Below are 19,084 nucleotides of genomic sequence, written 5' to 3' on the forward strand. Positions count from 1 at the left end.
AATTTTGAATCTTGCTTGTTTATATAAGGCAAGGCTGATATGTTAACCTGCCCCCATCCATATGAAGTATATGGGCCCCTACAATACTACACAAATCATTGTGAAAAGGCTGAGAGACAGACCCTTTGGAATCTTCCATCTTTCTGGGGACCTACTGAATTTTTCCAGTTACCACAAGGCGTGAACTGGATTGGACATGACCACTTGCCTAAGCAATCTAAAGAGATCGGCTATCTTAGGTCACAGGGAGGATGCAATCTTCTCTGTCACTTTCAGCAAGAGGATCTGCTTATTTTGCCACCAGGATTTCCTGTTCTTTACAAAGAAAAAGCTCATATTTGCTTATATCCTGCCAGTACTGTCTTACTGTTGTGCTGTTTATAGAAGCTTCATGAGCCTCATTGTTCTTATTCCTAATATGAGTTCCAATAAAGTCATAGACAATATCACTGTATTACAAATTAATCTACTTAGCACATAAAATACTGTAGGAATAATTCTGAAAACAGAGGGCATTAATCTTACATTCTACCCACACTTTTTCATAGATGTTTTTCATATTAACACTTATTAAAATTGTTTTGGAATGCAACATGAACTGTACTTGGCCTTCCCACTGAAAGTATGGAAATAATCTACTGCTGGTGGCATAGGAGCCTTCCCTCAGAACACAGAACCATAATGTTTAATTACTTAAGACATCTGTTTGTGTACATCTTTGAGGGGTTGTAAAACATACATCAGGAGATACATTTTAATAAAAATCCACTTTAAAATCGAAAATGAAAATGTAATGGCTTATTACAATACTTGATATTATAGGTAACAGACTAGAAACTTCTACTTACTTTTATTAGTTTAAAAGATTCCAGTATGTCAAAGATTAACATGTTAGGACCCACAACTTGCACATGCTTTACAAATGTAAATTCCCATTTTCCACAGCTGAGAACTTAATGACAGCAACTCATCATGTTACTTAGGGCACAGAAACCTTCATCTCTGCCTGCTGCTGAAGTACGCATGAGAATATTTTCACGTATTAAGAAACAGAACCTGAGTGAAATGACACTTGATTACAAGGCACGTAGAAGAAATCATGTGTTACCTGGACACGATGGACAACACTGCCCTGGATGTATGGTGGGGTTGCCACAGTTGGGAACGGGGCAGGTGATCAAGGCACACATTTCCCGTCCATTGTGACAGTAACATTCCCTGCAGCCATCGTGCCAGCTCTCCTCATTCTCGTGTCGGTGACCATCCATGGACAGGCAAGAGCCTGTTTTAACAGGAGGCATAGGAGATGCTGTTGCCTCTGCAAAATACCAAAGGAAAATGAGGTGTCCTGATAAGCATCTGTTGCTTAGGAAGAAATAACAACTTTGTTTCTGGGTTGCATTTATTTTTAAAGGGCGTATAAGACCAAATAAATAGTAGTTTTGTCCTGTACAATTAAAAATAAAGTAACAACATGCAGGAAACAACGAAAAGGTATACTGAAGGGCACAATAGGATGTAGTAGAACGTATTTCCTTGGAAAATATAATCACTTCCTTTTGTTGAACCTATACTTTTTAATCAACTAGAAATGCAGTAGTATCTAAATAATATAAAAAAAAGGAGAAATGCAATGGAGGGAAATAGTAGAAAGCATGAAGCATATTTAAAATGAAATGTTTAAATACCATAGCACATTACCTATAATGTATCTGATAGCAAGTAGAATACAGAAATGTTTAAATGAGCTATGGATGGTCTTACGAATGATAAAAAATTGCAATCAGATGCTAACAGGGTAATGGCAGATACTGAAAATATTACATAAACATAAATATAACATAAAGTACTTCCTGTGAGAAATTATTTGTTTATATTCAACTATGATAAATGAGATATTTGGAAGAGAATGATGAGAATCTCATGCCTCATTTCTTCTAGCTTTTACTGAGATGAAAATACAGTAGCTTAGACTGTGGTATTACTTGCACTCTGTCAGAACACACAAGCAGTTGGTCTAGGGAGGATAAAATTTCATTTGTGTCTTAAGGGGTATTTAAGTGCTACAGGATTCAGCCTCAATATACTCTTTGTTAATCAGCAGAGTGAATTTAGAGCCAAACACTCCCTCATCCACATCACTGTTATGATGAAGGATGCAGTTTCAGTTTGTCAGTGTACTGACTTGTTTTCAGTGCTATGTCAACCATGTTCTGCTGACATATATATAAGGCTATTTGTACTAAGTTTTTAATTTAATTTAATTTTAAAAAAGGATAATGTACGAGAAGTAGTAATGTTTACATGTAATTTTAGGAAGTGTTCAGCTTTTTTGCTTGTTGATTTTTTTGGTCAGTTGGGGTGTTTCTTGGTTTTTTTGATGGTTTTTTTTTTGCATACCAGTATGTAGGTCAGTACTTCTTCAGCTGTGGCATATCTATCAAAAATGATCTCACAAGCAGATGGTACAAAGTTAGTTTGAGGCACATTATCATTAAAGAAAGCCAATACACAGAAGTTACATTAGCACACCATTTTGTGAACTATACAAAAATGCTACACAGGGATAAAATAATTCTTAGAATAGACTTCACCCTGGTGCATGAACAAAAATACAATGAAAAAACTTAAATTCCATTACTTTACTTTCATACTTTAGTATCAAACTACTTAAATTATTATTTGAATTAATATTGCTGGAATATTGCTCTATTTTAAAATTATTATTATTGATGACACTCAGAATAGTAGATAGTATTAGGACTATGTTTATTAAATAGTAAGACTTTGTTTATTTAGCAAGGGAAAAGGGTACCTGAAGCAATCAGACTTTTTTTCCTGAAATATTCTAAAGTAGACTCCATAATTTGGAGAAACATATATAAGCAGACATTCAAAATTAAGTTCACAAACTGAGATTGTAATTAAAAAATGAAAAGTGAAAACAATTAGTACAAAAGCTAATATTTGAAAAACTCTAATGTGTAAGTACAAAATGGGAGTAACTAGCTAACTAGAGGTATGGTTGAAATGATCTGAGATACAGTAGCTCACAAGGAAAGGAAGTGTGTAATGTGATACCACTGCAGAAACGGCAAGTTCAATATAAGACACAAATACAGGAGCACTGTACATTTAAATACACCACTACTACTTCTACTAGTCTGAAGATTTTACTATGGCTAAAGTACAGTATCATTTAAATTTTTGAACAGTGATGAGAAACCACAGTAACTGGGTTTGTTTGACTTAGAAACCAATTTCCCACCCAAAAGGTGTTAATAAGTCTCCAGTTGCAACCCCTTAAATATTGCAAGAATTCTAAAGGGAATAGTGCTTAGCAGCTCCATATGTCTGCTAAGCTCAGGACAAGAAGTAAACAGTTCAATGTGTATAAAGGGAGACAATAATTTTAGAAAATTCATTTTAAAATGTCATGTTTCTAACCACAGGAAAACTATTTCAGAAAGTTTTTTTTTTTTTTCTCTTTCTGTTTTCTTCTGGTTTTTTGTGTCTTTTGAAAGTGGAGATTCTTAATAAATTAGATCTTAGACAAACATCTGTCATGGATTATCCAGATACACTCTATTTTCTGCAAGGGTAAAGAAGTGGACTCTTAGTTTTTCAGAGTACTACTCCAGGCTGTACTTCTATGGTTCTACTTCTATAAATCCCAGCATAAGCTGTATCTGGCAGAAACAATTTAAAAATCAGAGCTAATTCACAGGCAGGGGATTTACCCAACCCTTCCTCTTACTTAAGGATTCTGGGTCAAAATTTTAAACAAGGACTCACATTTTCCCCAGAACATACTGGTGATTGTTCTAATCATTCTTTGTCAAAGCTGTTAATGAAGTGTTGAAGTGATATGCTCATGGCTTGGTATCTTTACGATCATGACAACAATAAATATTACTTAGAGATGGATCAAGTTAATTTCACTAAATAATTGTGCTTGTTTTAAAATCCATACTTGTTAGGGAAAACACTTAAAAATGTGCATACACATAATTAGTGACCAAAGTTTATAGTCTGGGGGGGCAATTATGGTACATCTAAGGGAACACTTCGTGTATATTTAGTCACAGCGCTATGACAATCAAGAAAAGTGTTCTGATTGTGAACATGGGACAGATGACAAGCTGAGTGATAAGAATTATCTCAATGGGATATCATTCAGCAGTTACCCTTTCTTATTTAATTTTTAAAATTTTAATTTCTAGTAAAAGTCATATACTATAGCTTATATCAATGAAATCTCTGCTTCTCACATTTGTAAAGTATGTTTATAACATTGCAACTTTTATTTTGCCAGAAGTCTGAAAGTTTCTTAAACTGTCTGCAGTATATTATGTTATATAGAAAAAAGATAATGTTGGATATTTTTGATTCATATGATCACATGTTTGCCTTCAACTATAGGAGAGTGACTTCAAGAATTCATACAATTTCTTCCAGTGCTATGTTCCTATAGCTTGTCCTTTTATATTTTATAATTTTTTTAAACTGCAGAAGAAATAGAGAAAAGTTAAGAATAGGGTCATTACACAAAGCAATGGGAAAGTAAACAAATTTGAATACATCTAGAAATCAAAACACATAAGAGTTAAAGAAAATAAGCATGAAAGAGCAGTTAGGATCAGAGAGACACTGAGCAAAACCAAGAAGTTATTAAATGCAACACATGGAGATTAGCAATGAAGGAAGTCTGATACCCAGACTAATACAGAACATAACCTAAATAAATCGTAAAGACATGCTAAAAGCAGCACAAGTATATGGCAGACAAGAAACAAACATCTGATCTCAGCATCCACCTTGAACTTGGTGGTTACAGGTCTGGGATGTGGCACGTGTGAAATTTTTATCTTAAGAATACCAAGTCCTTTCTCCTGGGCAGCTGTTCTCTCTATTCATTGTCCATTAAGATTGCCTGAAAAGCATCCAAGAAACAGTACTAGAGTTTTTGGTGATATGCTGGATATCTCTCAAATCCAACACTTGTTTGTAAAGAAAAGGCAATGGTGAAGAAGCCAAGATCAACACCACTACTGAAAAAAATGCCCTCAACTAGCTTATTATTAGTGGCTGCTTATTAAGAGCCTGGTCCAATTTTTATTAATGATAACAAACTTTTTGTGACTTTGTAGTGAGACATGAAAGCAGAGCTGAAGCTTTCTGTTGAAGCCAAGATGAACAGATTAATAACAAACATCAGCAAAACAATACATTCCTTTGAGCAATGTTGAACTGGTCCCCCCCCAGTTAGCATATTTCAATTTGTAAATATTCTGTGCAGTATTGCTTTTCTTTCACTCTGGTTTCCACCTGCTCTGAAAAGAAGTTGTGGTTAGAGGTGGCAAAGCACTGGCACATACCTCTGCACTTGCAGATAACACAGCCATGACTGTTCTGCTGGAAGCCCAAAGGACAGATTTTACCGCAAGGCAGGTTGGGGCACTTCTTACACCGACAGATTTCACAGCCATGCTTGTTCTTCCTAGATGACCAAAATAATTTGTAGAAGGTCAGCAAGTCACTTTAAATAACAGCATCTTTAAAGCAAGAGCATTCCCCCTAAGGAAGTGACTGATGAGCAAAGATAATAATTGTTAATTGTGGCCCTTAGATTCAGTGGCTTTAAGGGCTGTACAAGTCTCCATCCCTGGCATATGCACCCTGCATTCAGTGGATCCTTTGCTGAATGTTTCCTTGTCTTTTTTCATGAAGGCAGATAATACTATTCGAACTTTCAGCACAGATGTACAAAACAAGAAAAGACACGGCAAGTTACAGAGCATGATCTAGGATGACGGAGGAGAAATAAATTATGCAAATCTCTAGAAAGCCTGGCTTCAAGTTGTAGGAAACTTTGTTTAATTTTTAGTTAAAAGGCTGAGAATAACGAATTGCAATACAGTGGAGTGGAGATTGAAAGACTTTCTGTCTTCCTATCCCGTCAAAAGGAATGCTTCTTTCCATTACTGTGTTGAGCTTTCAAACAGTGAGCTTTATCTAGCAGATTTTTTCAGACAGTTATGAAAAGGTTTTGGTTTCTTTAAAGATGCACAAACTCAGTATTTCCAATTACTAACTTTTAACAGTCTTAAAACAAAAAAATCACAAATATGATGATTACTCCTTAACTGTTCACTCTCTAATATACTTTTCTTTTAATATTTCCTTTTTTTGTGTCCTTTTTGTGACTAAATATTTGCATTGAAATAGAGATTTGTCCTTCATTACACCCCATGTTTTTAATGATCACAACACCCATGGAAATCAAATACATGGTATTTTAAAAAAGAATTTGGCACAATAGCAGTAAGCTGAACAAATACGCTATACAACCACAAATCTAAATAATTGTCACACCAAGGTAAAACTCAAAGCGAAATGATCCTAAAGTAGTTGTGGCCACAACTTTAGCCCTTTATACTACAAACAGTCCCATACAAAGATATCTTTAAATGCCATTAATTTCATTCAGTGTAATTATTAATGTATTTTGTAGAGAATGACAAGATTAGAGTGCTCATTTCCAATTTGTAAAAAATTATCTGAAGATTTTATTAAACATTCATAATTTAAAAATATCAGCCATTGTGCATAATAAAATTACATTCTGCATGTAAACACAGAATTGAAATTGAAAACTATTTTCCAATTAGCTTAAAAAGGTTTAAAGTTCATATACTTTCCAGATGCACAAAAATGCATGGGAAAAATCATCCCAAACACAGGGTTCCTGAAAACACTGACACCAGCTTGAAATCAACTTGTTTTTAAAACATCTTAATCTTACAACTACCATACTATGCCCATTAAAAGGTGCTGTAATTTTTAAAATGTTTTTGCTATATACTTCACATAGATTTTCTAACAAAACTGTTTAGCATACACTTGAGTAGGGAAAAAAAAAAAGGAAGAAGAGTGTGGTTCAGCATATCTAAGTAGAAAAATCACTTACACCAATTGCAATTATGCTCTGTAGGTCAATATATTAAATGCACGATATATAAAGACTAAAATTACTGCTCTTTACAGGATTCCTTTTCTATTACTTCCCTCTGGTTCTACTTTCTGTCAGTTGTGAAACTGACAATAAGTCTCAGCCACTCCTGAAGTCAACATGCCTGAAGATAATTTTATTAACTTCTTAATTTAAAATGCCTTGTTTTCCTCTCTCATTTACTACTCAGTGTACTAAGAGGACACACCACAGTAAAGATGGTTGTCAAGAAGCCTGCAACATTCATGACCAAGGGTCAAAGAGAACTCTAAAGTGAGCCAGAAACTTAAGGAATATTACAATCAAACACTAGGAGTTGCAAATGTAGTAAATTTCATTGAAAATCCTAAAAAAAAAAATACAAAAAAATACATTTGAATTTTATCTGAAGATCTGCTGTCATGAGGTAGAAATTAAACTATTATGAAAAGCAGGCAGTAACATGGAATGAACCCATAAAAAATAAAATTTTCTTGTAAAATATATAGAGATGCCACCAGAACTAATTACTAAGAAATTTCTGCCACAAAAGACCCGCTCAGTTTTCATCACCTGTTTCACAACTGAATAAATACCACAAATATTTACTTTTCTGGAAAAAAGAAGTCCATCACAAATACAGATTTTGAACACACTTACAAAAATGTGGATAAGATATAGTACTATTCTTCACAAATCCTGTAATTACCAAAAATGTCTTACTAAAGCTAGTCTGCTGTCCTATCAAAATGAAATAAACTTGAAATATCAGATAAGAATTTGAATAAAATAAATGGGCTATAAAACGAAAGGTTATCAAAGCATGCCAAAAAAATTTCAAAAAGTTACACGTAAGAGAAATTACTTGTAAGTAGCTTTCTCATCTTGTTTGTCAGATTCTTCAAAAAAATTCAAGGACTGCTTTCCTTTAATAATCTGCTGGTTTTTTGAGCTTCTGTGTCTAAATCTGTTGATCAAAATTCATTTTGAAGAACTCTGCACTCCCACATCCATAACGTCATTTCTGTTTTCCTACGCTTCCCCCTGCTTTGCCACAAAGCCAACACAAGTACACGTGCCTGGATTTTTTGCGTATTTTCAGTACACTCAGGGATTGCATTAAGTGTGCTTTCAGGATGAGAATACGTACAAGTATCCAAAGGGACAGTACTTGTCACATACAATGGGTTTGCACTTCTTGGGCCGCGGCCGGCACTGACAGATCTCACAGTTGTGGGCGTCAGTCTGGAAGCCGAAGGAACAATCCAAGGAACAGCCCGAAATGAGGCCGGTGCACAGCTCCTCCCCTGCAAAGAACACACACAGCTTATCACAGCATGGAAACAGTTTACATCAAACACATCCTCAGCACACTAAACCTTCTGCTCCCTTTTACTTTGGAACTTCCTTAATACTGCTAGGCCTTACCTTCAGACTGTCCTATTTTTAAAATATTTGACAGAATTCTCCAGTAACAACCCAAACTGTATGAGCAGACGCTACAGGATTCTTCAGTTCCTGTCAGCAGCTTGGGGAGGACCACCTGGTACCACAAACTAACATGATTTTATGAACAGATGCACAGACAGTGGAGTCCATCATCCATCACTCCACTGGCTTTTAATAATGCATCTAAAATAACATGTATTTGCCACACATGATGCAGGTTTAGTAGGCTTTTGTTCAATATAGATCATCTTTATTTCTCTTCTACTTATTTTAAGTAAGTACTGAAAGGGTGGGATATATTAAAAACTTTTATTCTTTATGCTGTTTGCTGTAAACTTGATTAAGATCTGCTTTTTAAAAATTTAACTGCAATACTCTAAGATGTGATCGAAGCTTAGAGATGCTAGAGTGAAAGATCTGTCAGTTGAAGTCCAGTACCAAGTTTCATCTGCCTCTTATGACATAAGGAAGATGCTGAACTGTTGGCATCTCAATTTTTCTGGTACACAGATAAATAATGGTCATTATATCCCCTCTCATTCCAATTTACTGTTTTGAGATTATCAGTTTCTTTTTGCTTTTCTTGAAAGGAGAAATGCCAGAAAGGCCACTCTTAACATACTGTGGAATACAATTTTCTTTTATTGTTTGCAGAGATGAGAGGAAGCAGAAAACTATGGGGTTTTTTACACTAAGGATGCAAAACACAAAGGAAAGAAAGACCATTATTACAACAGCCAAAGTGATATCAAAATAGAGAAAGAGGGAAATATAAATAAGATTCTTCAATAGAAGAATATGATGGGTGATATCCAAAGGCCTGACTTGAAGAGTGATATTTAAAGGATGGCTGATCTCTAGCTGGAACATCTACACCACTACCAAATATTGGTTGTACAGGGGTCTGCTGAAGATTATTCTTCTGGATGTCCTCCCCATTTAAGACCTGAAGACCACTTTCCTTTAGGGGGATGAACATTTAGGAATACGGTTTTTCCAAAGAGGAGAACAGTTATTAACATTGACTTATTCAATAAAAGGGTTAATTTACTGAAGGAAAACTACAGAAGTTTTCTTCTTGCTTTACTTAACTGCTTCCTCTTCTGCTTTTGTAATTTTTGTAATTTTGCATTTAAGATTCCAAAATACAGACTTAACCAGATGTTGCTAAGCCAAGTATTTCCTTATCTACCAAGTTAACGCTCATTTGGTAAAGAAGGCATGTTCCTTCTTGCGTCAGAATGAGACCAAAACCTCAGAGAAATCCAGCAAATTCACTGCCTACTCCTGAGGTGGAATTTGGGCATGCAAGTGCCATACAACGTAAGAGTCTCCTTATCCCAAACAACAGTGCTCAGTTTGAATAGGATGAATATAATCAGGGTCATGGCTCTCACCTCTCCACTCTGATGCAAATTTGATGTCTGAAGCAAAAAGGGTGCATGTTAGGGGTTGTTTTTACCACTCAGAATAAAAATAAAAAGAAATGCCAGATCCTTTCATAACCTCTAGAGATTGTGTCTGGAAGCAGAGAATCAATACCAGAAGATTTAAGCATTTACTCTCTGTCAGATCTAACCTTTGCACAGCAACAATAACCCTTGTTTTAGGTTCTTGCTTTAGAGAGAAACACACATACAAATATCTTCATGAAGTTTTACACATTTTTGCAGGATTAAGTCAGGCCGATCTACAAAGAGTACTAATCTTTTTAATATGTAGCCACTAATGCTGATTTTAAAACATTATAAAGCAGAGGAAAGTTTGACATTTTTCTCTGGTAAAGAGTGAGTTATGTATAATACAAAGACTTTTCCTGAAGCAGGTTATAATAATGAGAATTTATCTTTCATTTATGAGCTTTTATACTAGGATCTTTGTACAGAATTATTCCCTAGCAACACACAGCAATAATAAAATTAACTAAACTTTTCATTATGCGAAACTTCATAACATAGTCATAATTTTTAAAGCTAGGCTTGAACTTTATAAAGAATGTATGGAGAAGTACACTAGGATATCTCCAAAAAGAATTAAGTTCAGTTATGACCTTAGATATAATGTAAATTATGATATCTGCTGCAGATGCTCAGAACTGATCAGTGACTAAAGCTGGAATTGTACAGGTTGAACTGAGAAGAGCCATTCCTTTTCTGAAGCATACTTTGCCTGGGAAATGAAATGTTTATATGGCTCTCTATAAACCATAGGATCATGAAGATAGGTGAAAAAAACCAAAAAAAGATACACATGCAAAGGCATGGGAGAAACAGGTATCTTAAAAATGTAAAAGGAAGAGCTGGAAATAACAATTTAAAAAAATCTAAAAAAATCAGAAAAATGAACATTTTTTTTAAGTCAGCATATTTCTTTATCTTATTTGTCTCCAGATTATCTGTTAAGGAGAGCTATCAAAATACAACATCCAGGTTTGATTATGAAGTTATAGAAGATGGCAAAATAACAATGGCTCAGAATCCCACAGTCAAATACTTGGTTTTCAGTCTTCTATTCTGCTCTGATTTGGCTAATGCAAAACAAGTTTGTTACATGTAAAGCTACTATACTTTATTGAAAGTCCCAGGGTGTCTAAGGGTAGTGCTACAGAAGCAGGAAGACATCCCAAGTGTCTCATCCCAAGTAGCTTATGATGTTAAATATACTTAAAACTCAAATAGTCAGCTGACATATTAACCAGGAGATCCAGTCTTGAAGCAATATCCTCCTTGCTGAATCCTTTACACAGTGAGTTATCCTCAAAAGAATTTTCACTTTGTAAGTGGCCAAGAAAGAAAAGCTCTTCAGAGCTTTGAGGTGGGTGACTAATAATCACCATTGCCTCTCAGGGACAGATAGTGAAGAGCATATGAAAAAAACATTGAAAGTCTGTCGCTGTCAAACATAAAGGGAAAGTTTGCTCAAGTCAGTGCAGACAAGAGTTAATGTATAGACTTTCTAGTGTTATGTCAATCTTATGTATGAGGTGATCTGAATAATCTCCACAGACCTCTGTGCACAGTCTTTCTAATAAAATGCTGAAAATTAAATTCTGATAAGATGCTTTTTATTGAAATTAACACCTTATTGCACTTAAATTTCTGACAGTATGACAACATGACAGTACCAACTGCGGAAATAGACTTTATATAGTTATTTTAAAAAAAATTCTCTATGAAGAAATGCAGTGTCATGAAACTAAGTATGCAAATTCTGGTCTGCTTTCTGAATTTATATTTAATCATCTAAATGTCTCCTATTAAGATATTATTAAAAACATGACAACAGCAGGTAGTCTCTAAATGAAGTACCATCTGGTACACAGAGTTTATGTCTGCTGCACAGGCCTGATGAAAAGCACAGTCCAGTATTTTAAGCTAGGTATTTTTTTCAGAAAATTAAGTGAATCACCAATGTCACAAAGCAAAGCGTAGTTATCAGAGAAAAAAAGAAGAAAAAGATTGCAAACCCAAACATTCAAATGTGGATCAAATTCAGCATATACAATTGTCATTCTGACAATTTTTCTACAGCCTTAGCTATTGCTTTAAATGAATCACTACTAAACAATGACTAATTCATTATGAAAGGATAAGTAAAACCAGATTTTTTGCTAAGATTTTGCATTTCAAGTGACACATACTAAGGAACAAGGAGAACTAGTTCATGAAAGTCAACTGCAATGGACTGAGGAAATCTATTATGACAAAATGTTAGGAGGGTATTTGAGAATGTTTTCCATCTCTGCTTAGATAAATTTCATGAGGAAACTGAATCCCAAATCATTAATGTATTTGCAGAGAATAGAACCATCCCTACCTGGCCTAATAACTGCTTCAAAAGTGTATCAGGGCAACCAGACATGCTGAAATGAAGGTATGGCAAACATTTTAAGAGCTAATGCAGGAGAAAACTACCATTCAGAGTTTGACAGAACTACATTATGCACTTGCATATCACTGCAACTCTAACAGAATGGGATTAAGCTCCTGATAGCTCCTGATCACATAGTATAAGCTATTTTTTCATTTTTGTAACTGATTAGTTATAGTGACATCACATAGGGAATTAAATGGATGGTTAGATAGGAAGTAGAGGACTAAAACAGAAACAAAATGATGAACAGGAAATCAATTAAAGGGAAAATATCTCTCATTGTGCTGCTTAGGGAAATATCTGGATGGAGAGTAGAGTTCTACATGGTTAGTGGAAACATGTCCATTTATTTTTCTTATAAAACATGAATTGTAGATAAGGTCATGCCAATACAGAAAACAATTTGCACGACAAGTTCAGAGTTCAGATGCAGGATACTGGATAATTCCAGAATAATACTGATGAGCTATGACTTTAGGAAAAGATTAATGTGTTCCTCAGTGTCTCAGGCTCATAGAACTGTACTTTTACTACCAATATTTAGCTTTTTAATGTGATGACATTAGCTGAAATACCACATAAAATGCTGAAAGAATCAAGTATAGTAGAAGGCTGGGACACCAAACACGGAAAGGCTGTTTGTCCTGAACCTATGATGTTGTTAAATAGTCTCTTACTTAGAGCTAATACTCACTTGAGGACTAACAAGCACGGAGTACTTATAGCAGTGAATCCCACCCACAAAACAAGACCATGCGGTTTTCTTTGGCATGTGCAAACACGACTGCAAAAGCAGCAGCAAAGTCAGCCACCAACAGGCCCAGCTGGTAGTTCAGAGTCTAGTTAGAGTCTTCATTAGACCTCACCATGATGGCAAAAGCTATTGCTTTTACAGACTTTGAGTCCTCTGAAGAGCGCAGTACTAGCAAATACTTTGCTCTGTAGTTTGATACAAACACATTATACTCTGACTGGAATATGGGATTTTCAAATTATTGGATTCATTTGGATCAATTTAACGTGATGCTATTGGAAAAAATACAAGCAGAAAGAACAAATGAAGATGAATTAGTACTCCAAAAAAACCCATTTGTGAATTATTAACAAACAAACAGATATTGGTGAGGTGTTTAAGCCTGGCCACCATTGTCCATAAACTCCTTTCAAGTATAGTGATTTTTTTCCCCACTTTCTCCACCCCCTTACAAACCCTTTCATACACACAGACTGTAATAAAACAAGTACTGAGAGTTTCAGAAGAGCATTACACTGCTTAAGAGGAATCTCCTTGGGATATGGAGGATGGGACAACGCTGTAGAAGAAAGTCTTGAGAACTGATGATTACTGAGATATGGTGACCATGCTGCACACAAGTTATCTGGTGTTTTAAAACTCTTTTCTAGTAAGTATCTTACTCTCAACACTGACATCAACTCTAGATTTAAAAGGCTGTCTGATACCTGTAAAACCAAGTCACTGGCTGCTGAATGAAAGAAAAGCATGTTCAAAAATCAGCATGTAAGAGCAGCTGACATAATGATGTGACCTATGACAGCAGAGGTCCCACCTTGCAAACAAGACAACAAAAACATTCTCTCCCATACGTTAGCAATGTCTGCATTTGGCAGAATTAACTTAGCAGTGGAATATTTCAGATACAATGCAACCTCCTCTTCTCAGGCATGGCATCTCAGGGGCAATGCATCTCAAAAGGAATCACAGGCCTTCATCATAAATTCAAACCACTGTATGCATGATTTGTTCCTGATTTTAGAGTGCTCACATGTCCCTGCCTCACATGAACCTATGAATATTTGGAGTGTTATAAAATATTGCCAAAAAAATCCCCCTAAAAAGTAAACAAAATTCAATTCTATGAATTGCACATTAGCTCTAAAAAGGGTGTTCTGCTTGAAATTCTAATAGCTTGATTGTAATTCCAGCTCTTTTTTTAAAAAAAAGACAACTTTATTTTTTCTTGCATATATTTGGTATTTAAAAACCTCTAGGCTCTTAAACTGGGATATTTTTTTTTTTTTTCCAATATATTATTTTACATATGGACACACTGATATTTATACTGTAAGGACTGAAAATCATCTTACTCTAAAAAGTTTTGAAAATGCATTCTATGTTGAAATACTTTAAGTTTTCAGTCCTGTAATTCACAGATGAAAAAAACAACTGCCAGAGAGTATTAGTAGATACATGACAGGGATTATGTCAGTATTTCAACTTGGCTTAGGCTGGTGTCCATTTCTACGAATTTGTAGCATGGCTACACAAAGCTAGCTACATACCTTTACCAGTATTATTTTCTTGATGCTGAGGACAGATCATATCAGGAGAACTGTTTCACAGTACCTTTATAATTAAGCACTCCTCAGCCGTCCTCTCGGTGTGGATTGCTACTGCTGGTTAATCTTCGGGGGTGGGGATCTGGGGAGGCAAATTTATGAAGGAGAAAACTAGGTTACTTAACAGTAACTGGAATTCTCTGAATATATTGCCTCCACAGATCCACACTAACCCTCCCTCCTTCTGTTAGACTTAAATCATGAGTCACAAAAGCTGGATAAAAATGAAGGGACGGGGCGCTGTGATGCTAGAAAACCCTGTTTAAAGAAATCATCTTGTGAGTCCGTTGAGGCAAATTAACCACTCGGATATGTGAGCTATACAAATACAGGATTCGTATACAACACATGAATTCATGAAAATTAAACTGTAGCAGTGATATCTCAAAGGTGGAATTACTGTAGAATGATCAAGCTTCAAGCACACTTTTTTTTTGTTTGGCTTTTTTCCGCAAGTCAAGCCAAGTGAAATTCTTATCTGCTTCTGTTGCACTAGATACACTGTAAGCACTAACTCCAACATATTGTAATCTTCAGAGATCCTGCCAAAGACTCACTCTGGTGACAATACAGATAATATTTATTTGGCATGGGTTGTTCATCATAATCCCATCCTCTTCAGGGAGCACTTCCACTATCTTGCATAAGTACTTAGAGTTAGTACTTTAGTTCTATAAGAATATGTACTTTTTTTCTGATCTGAGCCCTAAATTTTTTGGAAACTTGCTTCATCCTAAATTTTCTATGGTTGTATTTCATTAATTGAAGTCTTGCATGCAATAGCTATTCCCTTTTATATCACTGCAGAAAGACACTAAGGCATTTTTTTTCTGTCTTACAAAATTACTCAAAAATCTAACATGTGCTCTCCTTAGCACTAAGAAAGATTACCTGGATTTTTATTTTATAACTTTTATTTTCCATGGAACTTTTTGTGAAATCAAAATAACACTGGAAGACAATTTCTACTAAAACAGGAAAGAGCTACCTAATTTATATTTCACTTTACTATTTCCAGGAATTTTGCATTGCCTGAAGTACATTTTGTGTGATTAGTACACAATTACTCTCTGACCTCAGTTTGACATAGAAATAAACACAAAGTAAGTTCATTTAAATGGCAAAAATTAACACTTAGAGAGTTTAAGTGTTGAGAAGACACATCCCTGAGTATGGACTACTTAAAGAAACACAGGAATGAAATATTCAAATTTTGGCTACAAGATTGAAAGGTTAGGACTGTAACTATTGAAGAATTAACACACAAAAATGAGGAACAGAGATTTGTTCTCTCTCTGCAGTCCCTGAGAAGTCTTCTTAGGCTTTTTCCCATCATCAGTCCCTATGCTTTTTCAGAGCATTAACTGTTTTTGTTATTTATAGACAGCCTGTAGATGAACCTATCTACCTTTTCTCAAACCTACCAATCCTGCCTTTGAATACCTATGCAACTAAATAAAGATCCACACTGTCAAAGCCAAAGTCCACGCTGGAATTTCACCCTGCTTCATCAGCTATAAAGGGAGATGGTGTGACTTGTTGGAATATTGAGGACCATGCTTCTGGTGTGTGCTAGTATAGACTGAATGATAATGCCTCCTTTCAACTCCATGGTAGAAAACGTGTTCTTCTCATTCAAGGAAAAGGTACCAACACTTCCAAAGTTATTTCTGTGTGTATGAATGGGATGTGTTTTGGGAAGAAGGTGGTTTCATGTTGAGAGGACTGTACGAACACAAAATATACCAAGATGCCATATTTTTGAATAGTGATTGCATGACTTGCTTTGACAGAGTAAAGAGACCATGACACAAAGTGGAAGGTGACAATGTGTAGGGAAAACAACTCATCTCAGCCTTCTCCAGTTGCATCTCTCCATAAGGAGTCTGAAATTAATGAAACTGGATGACAGTTGCATCTTGGAACCACAAAGGTAAGCCTTCTAAATGATGCAAACAATTTTTTAAATTGGCATCAACACTCTAATTTAATTCCATTTTAGTAAGATTTGAAATGTTAAAAAAAGTACTAAAGTCATACATGCTCACAGTTATATCCTGAAGACTACTGCATATTCAATTCATTTGGGGTAAAACACTAGTCTCAGTAACAGATGAAATTTTAAAGGGTTTTTTCCATTCAGCTAATCCAGGGAACAGACAAGCACTGCAGATGCTTGCTGAAGAATTACTTTGTGTGCAGAGCAACTACCAATCAGATTTTAAATCCTATGTTGCTTCAATCAGCAGTAATTTTTTAACATGCCATTAGTCTTCCCTGGGACAAGAGGAGTCCTGCCTCACAAAGAGCAGACCACTGGTGTTCCACAAGGACTCCTCCGAAAGGATTTGTCTTCCTAAAGGCTTCATTCCACTCCAGTTGTCCCTGTGAATGTAAAGGGCCTAGACAGTCCCAACATGAGAGCAATTGCTGCACACTACAACTTTTTTCTTATTTACTTTTTTCTGTTTGTGTTTTGCTCTTGTATCATCTTATACCATCTTTTCTTTTTCTTTTTCATGTTCTGGTCAGTACGATCATTCCTTCTCCCTGACCATTTGTGGTTCCATGTGTACTTACTGAACTTTCTTCCCATACCAGTCTATGCTCACTCTTGGCGCAGTGTTTGTTTTTTTTCTCCCTTCTCTTACAACTATGGTCTGGCTCTATTTTTAAAAAATACTTTACTTTACAGCATGCATATTTTCACTGTGTGTTGCTACAGAATGTTTTTGCATTCACTGCAGAAATGGAAAGAAGGATAAAAGATAAAGTAAAAGTAAACTTCTATTAAAATAATAATCCAGAAACGTTTTGATTTGCTTCTTTCTTCCTTCTCATTCTGTAGACGGCTTGAACCAAGCAGGATAGACTTAAACTAAATTACAATGAAGAACCAAACAAGTTTCATTATACTGTACTTACATAATTATTCCAAATAAACCTGTTGTACTTATTTCTGGCAGTAAGAATGTAAATGAAAGTAATAAAGAAGAGCAAATTACACCTTCACTCTATGTTCTTCCACTTCATCATTTTGCTTTTATTTCAGCTGAAATAACTGAAGTATAACAAAACTTCAGCAGAGCTATATAAAGATAAATTAACAAAAAATTAAACTTTATTGGAAACAGATTAGTAGAATTAGGATATGATGACTTCAAATGTTAGTGTGGGCACAGGGGCTTCCTTACTGAGGCAGTTAATTTGACTCTGTTGAGCAGCTTAGGCCAGCAAAAAAAGCACGTGGATGCCATATAAAGAAAATGATGTTCCCAAAAGTCCACATGAGTCTACATGAGCTAAAGACAACACATGTTCTGACGTTCTTAAGAGAACCAAGATGCAACTGAACGGGTTTGGACATTAAAGTACACAGGATTTCAAAACATGGAGAGCTAGCAGAGTACATTTTCAGTATATTTGACCTAAGACTCCTCTCTTCTCATTTCTCACATGCTCTTTAGTCCAGAGGAGAGCCTTGCAAGTGACAGACATTACTTGACAGAAAAATCCAATTTTTCTCATTTTGATTGATAACCACCAAATGATGAAGATTTCCAAGCTGTTATTTTTCTTCACTTCCTTAGAAAATAAAGTTCTCCTCTTTCTAAATGACTGGGATTTTTAAGCAATCTACTAGTCACATTATTTAACTGAAAAAGAGAGATGACAAATGATGCTATTAACTTTGCTCCAGACAGTTTGCTACTGTAAAATGAAGAAAATTTCAAGCAAATCTGGCAAGAGAAAATTTCTCCTGAACAGGTTCTTATGCACAATTTAATCAGAAATACTCTAAACAAGAACATACTGAGATGTGGTTTGTGTCCATATGCAGTCTGGTAACCTAGGACAAAAGAAATATCCTTTGGAGAGGTGTGTCTCCAGTGCACCAAACTGGAGGGAAGGACAGCATTCACAGGCATGGATGATGAAATTTGCCAAGTATGTCTATCTTCTTGTTTCTGTCAAACTCCCCAGTCAATTTAACAGTTACAGAAGGAGAAGGAAAATCAAATTACAGTGTTAAAAGGAGACCTTAACAATTCTAATGTTTTCCTTAGGAAGAACTAAGTAAGGCAAGGATGTGATAGCTTGCATGTAACCTAAGGAATGTCGTCCTTCCATGAATACAACTTGTAATCAAAGGTATTGTTTCTGTATTGCCATGGTAGTGCTATGGCTTGCCATATATTTGCTTTTGTTAAGATGCCCTCTCCAACACCAATCCATTCCTAAAGCTCTTTAGTTTGTGCTACTTAAGAATTTTATTTTGACCATTTCTACTTGAGACCCCTACAATAGTCATATTGGTTTAGAAAGTGGCTGAGAATGAGTGGACTGAAACCACAAGAAGAGGAATGGAGTAATACTTTAGAGGCTGCAAGAAAGCTGAAAAACTACAATAAT

At 35.4% G+C, this 19,084-nt stretch overlaps 1 protein-coding gene across 4 annotated transcripts in view; it reads right to left on the bottom strand.

Moving 5' to 3' along the window:
• Positions 1–19,084, bottom strand: part of CRIM1 (cysteine rich transmembrane BMP regulator 1) — a 174,623-nt gene that overhangs the window by 16,191 nt on the left and 139,348 nt on the right. For all 4 annotated transcript variants that reach the window (XM_086878121.1, XM_086878123.1, XM_086878122.1 and 1 more), the window contains 3 exons: positions 8,142–8,298; positions 5,379–5,500; positions 1,109–1,318 (listed from right to left, as the gene is read on the bottom strand). In XM_086878121.1, coding sequence (XP_086734247.1) covers positions 1,109–1,318; positions 5,379–5,500; positions 8,142–8,298 — 489 coding nt within the window. The remainder of the gene's footprint in view (positions 1–1,108; positions 1,319–5,378; positions 5,501–8,141; positions 8,299–19,084) is intronic.

The sequence above is a fragment of the Cyanistes caeruleus genome, chromosome 2 (assembly GCF_971803275.1).
Source record: "Cyanistes caeruleus chromosome 2, bCyaCae1.hap1.1, whole genome shotgun sequence".
Taxonomy (NCBI): Eukaryota; Metazoa; Chordata; class Aves; order Passeriformes; family Paridae; genus Cyanistes; species Cyanistes caeruleus.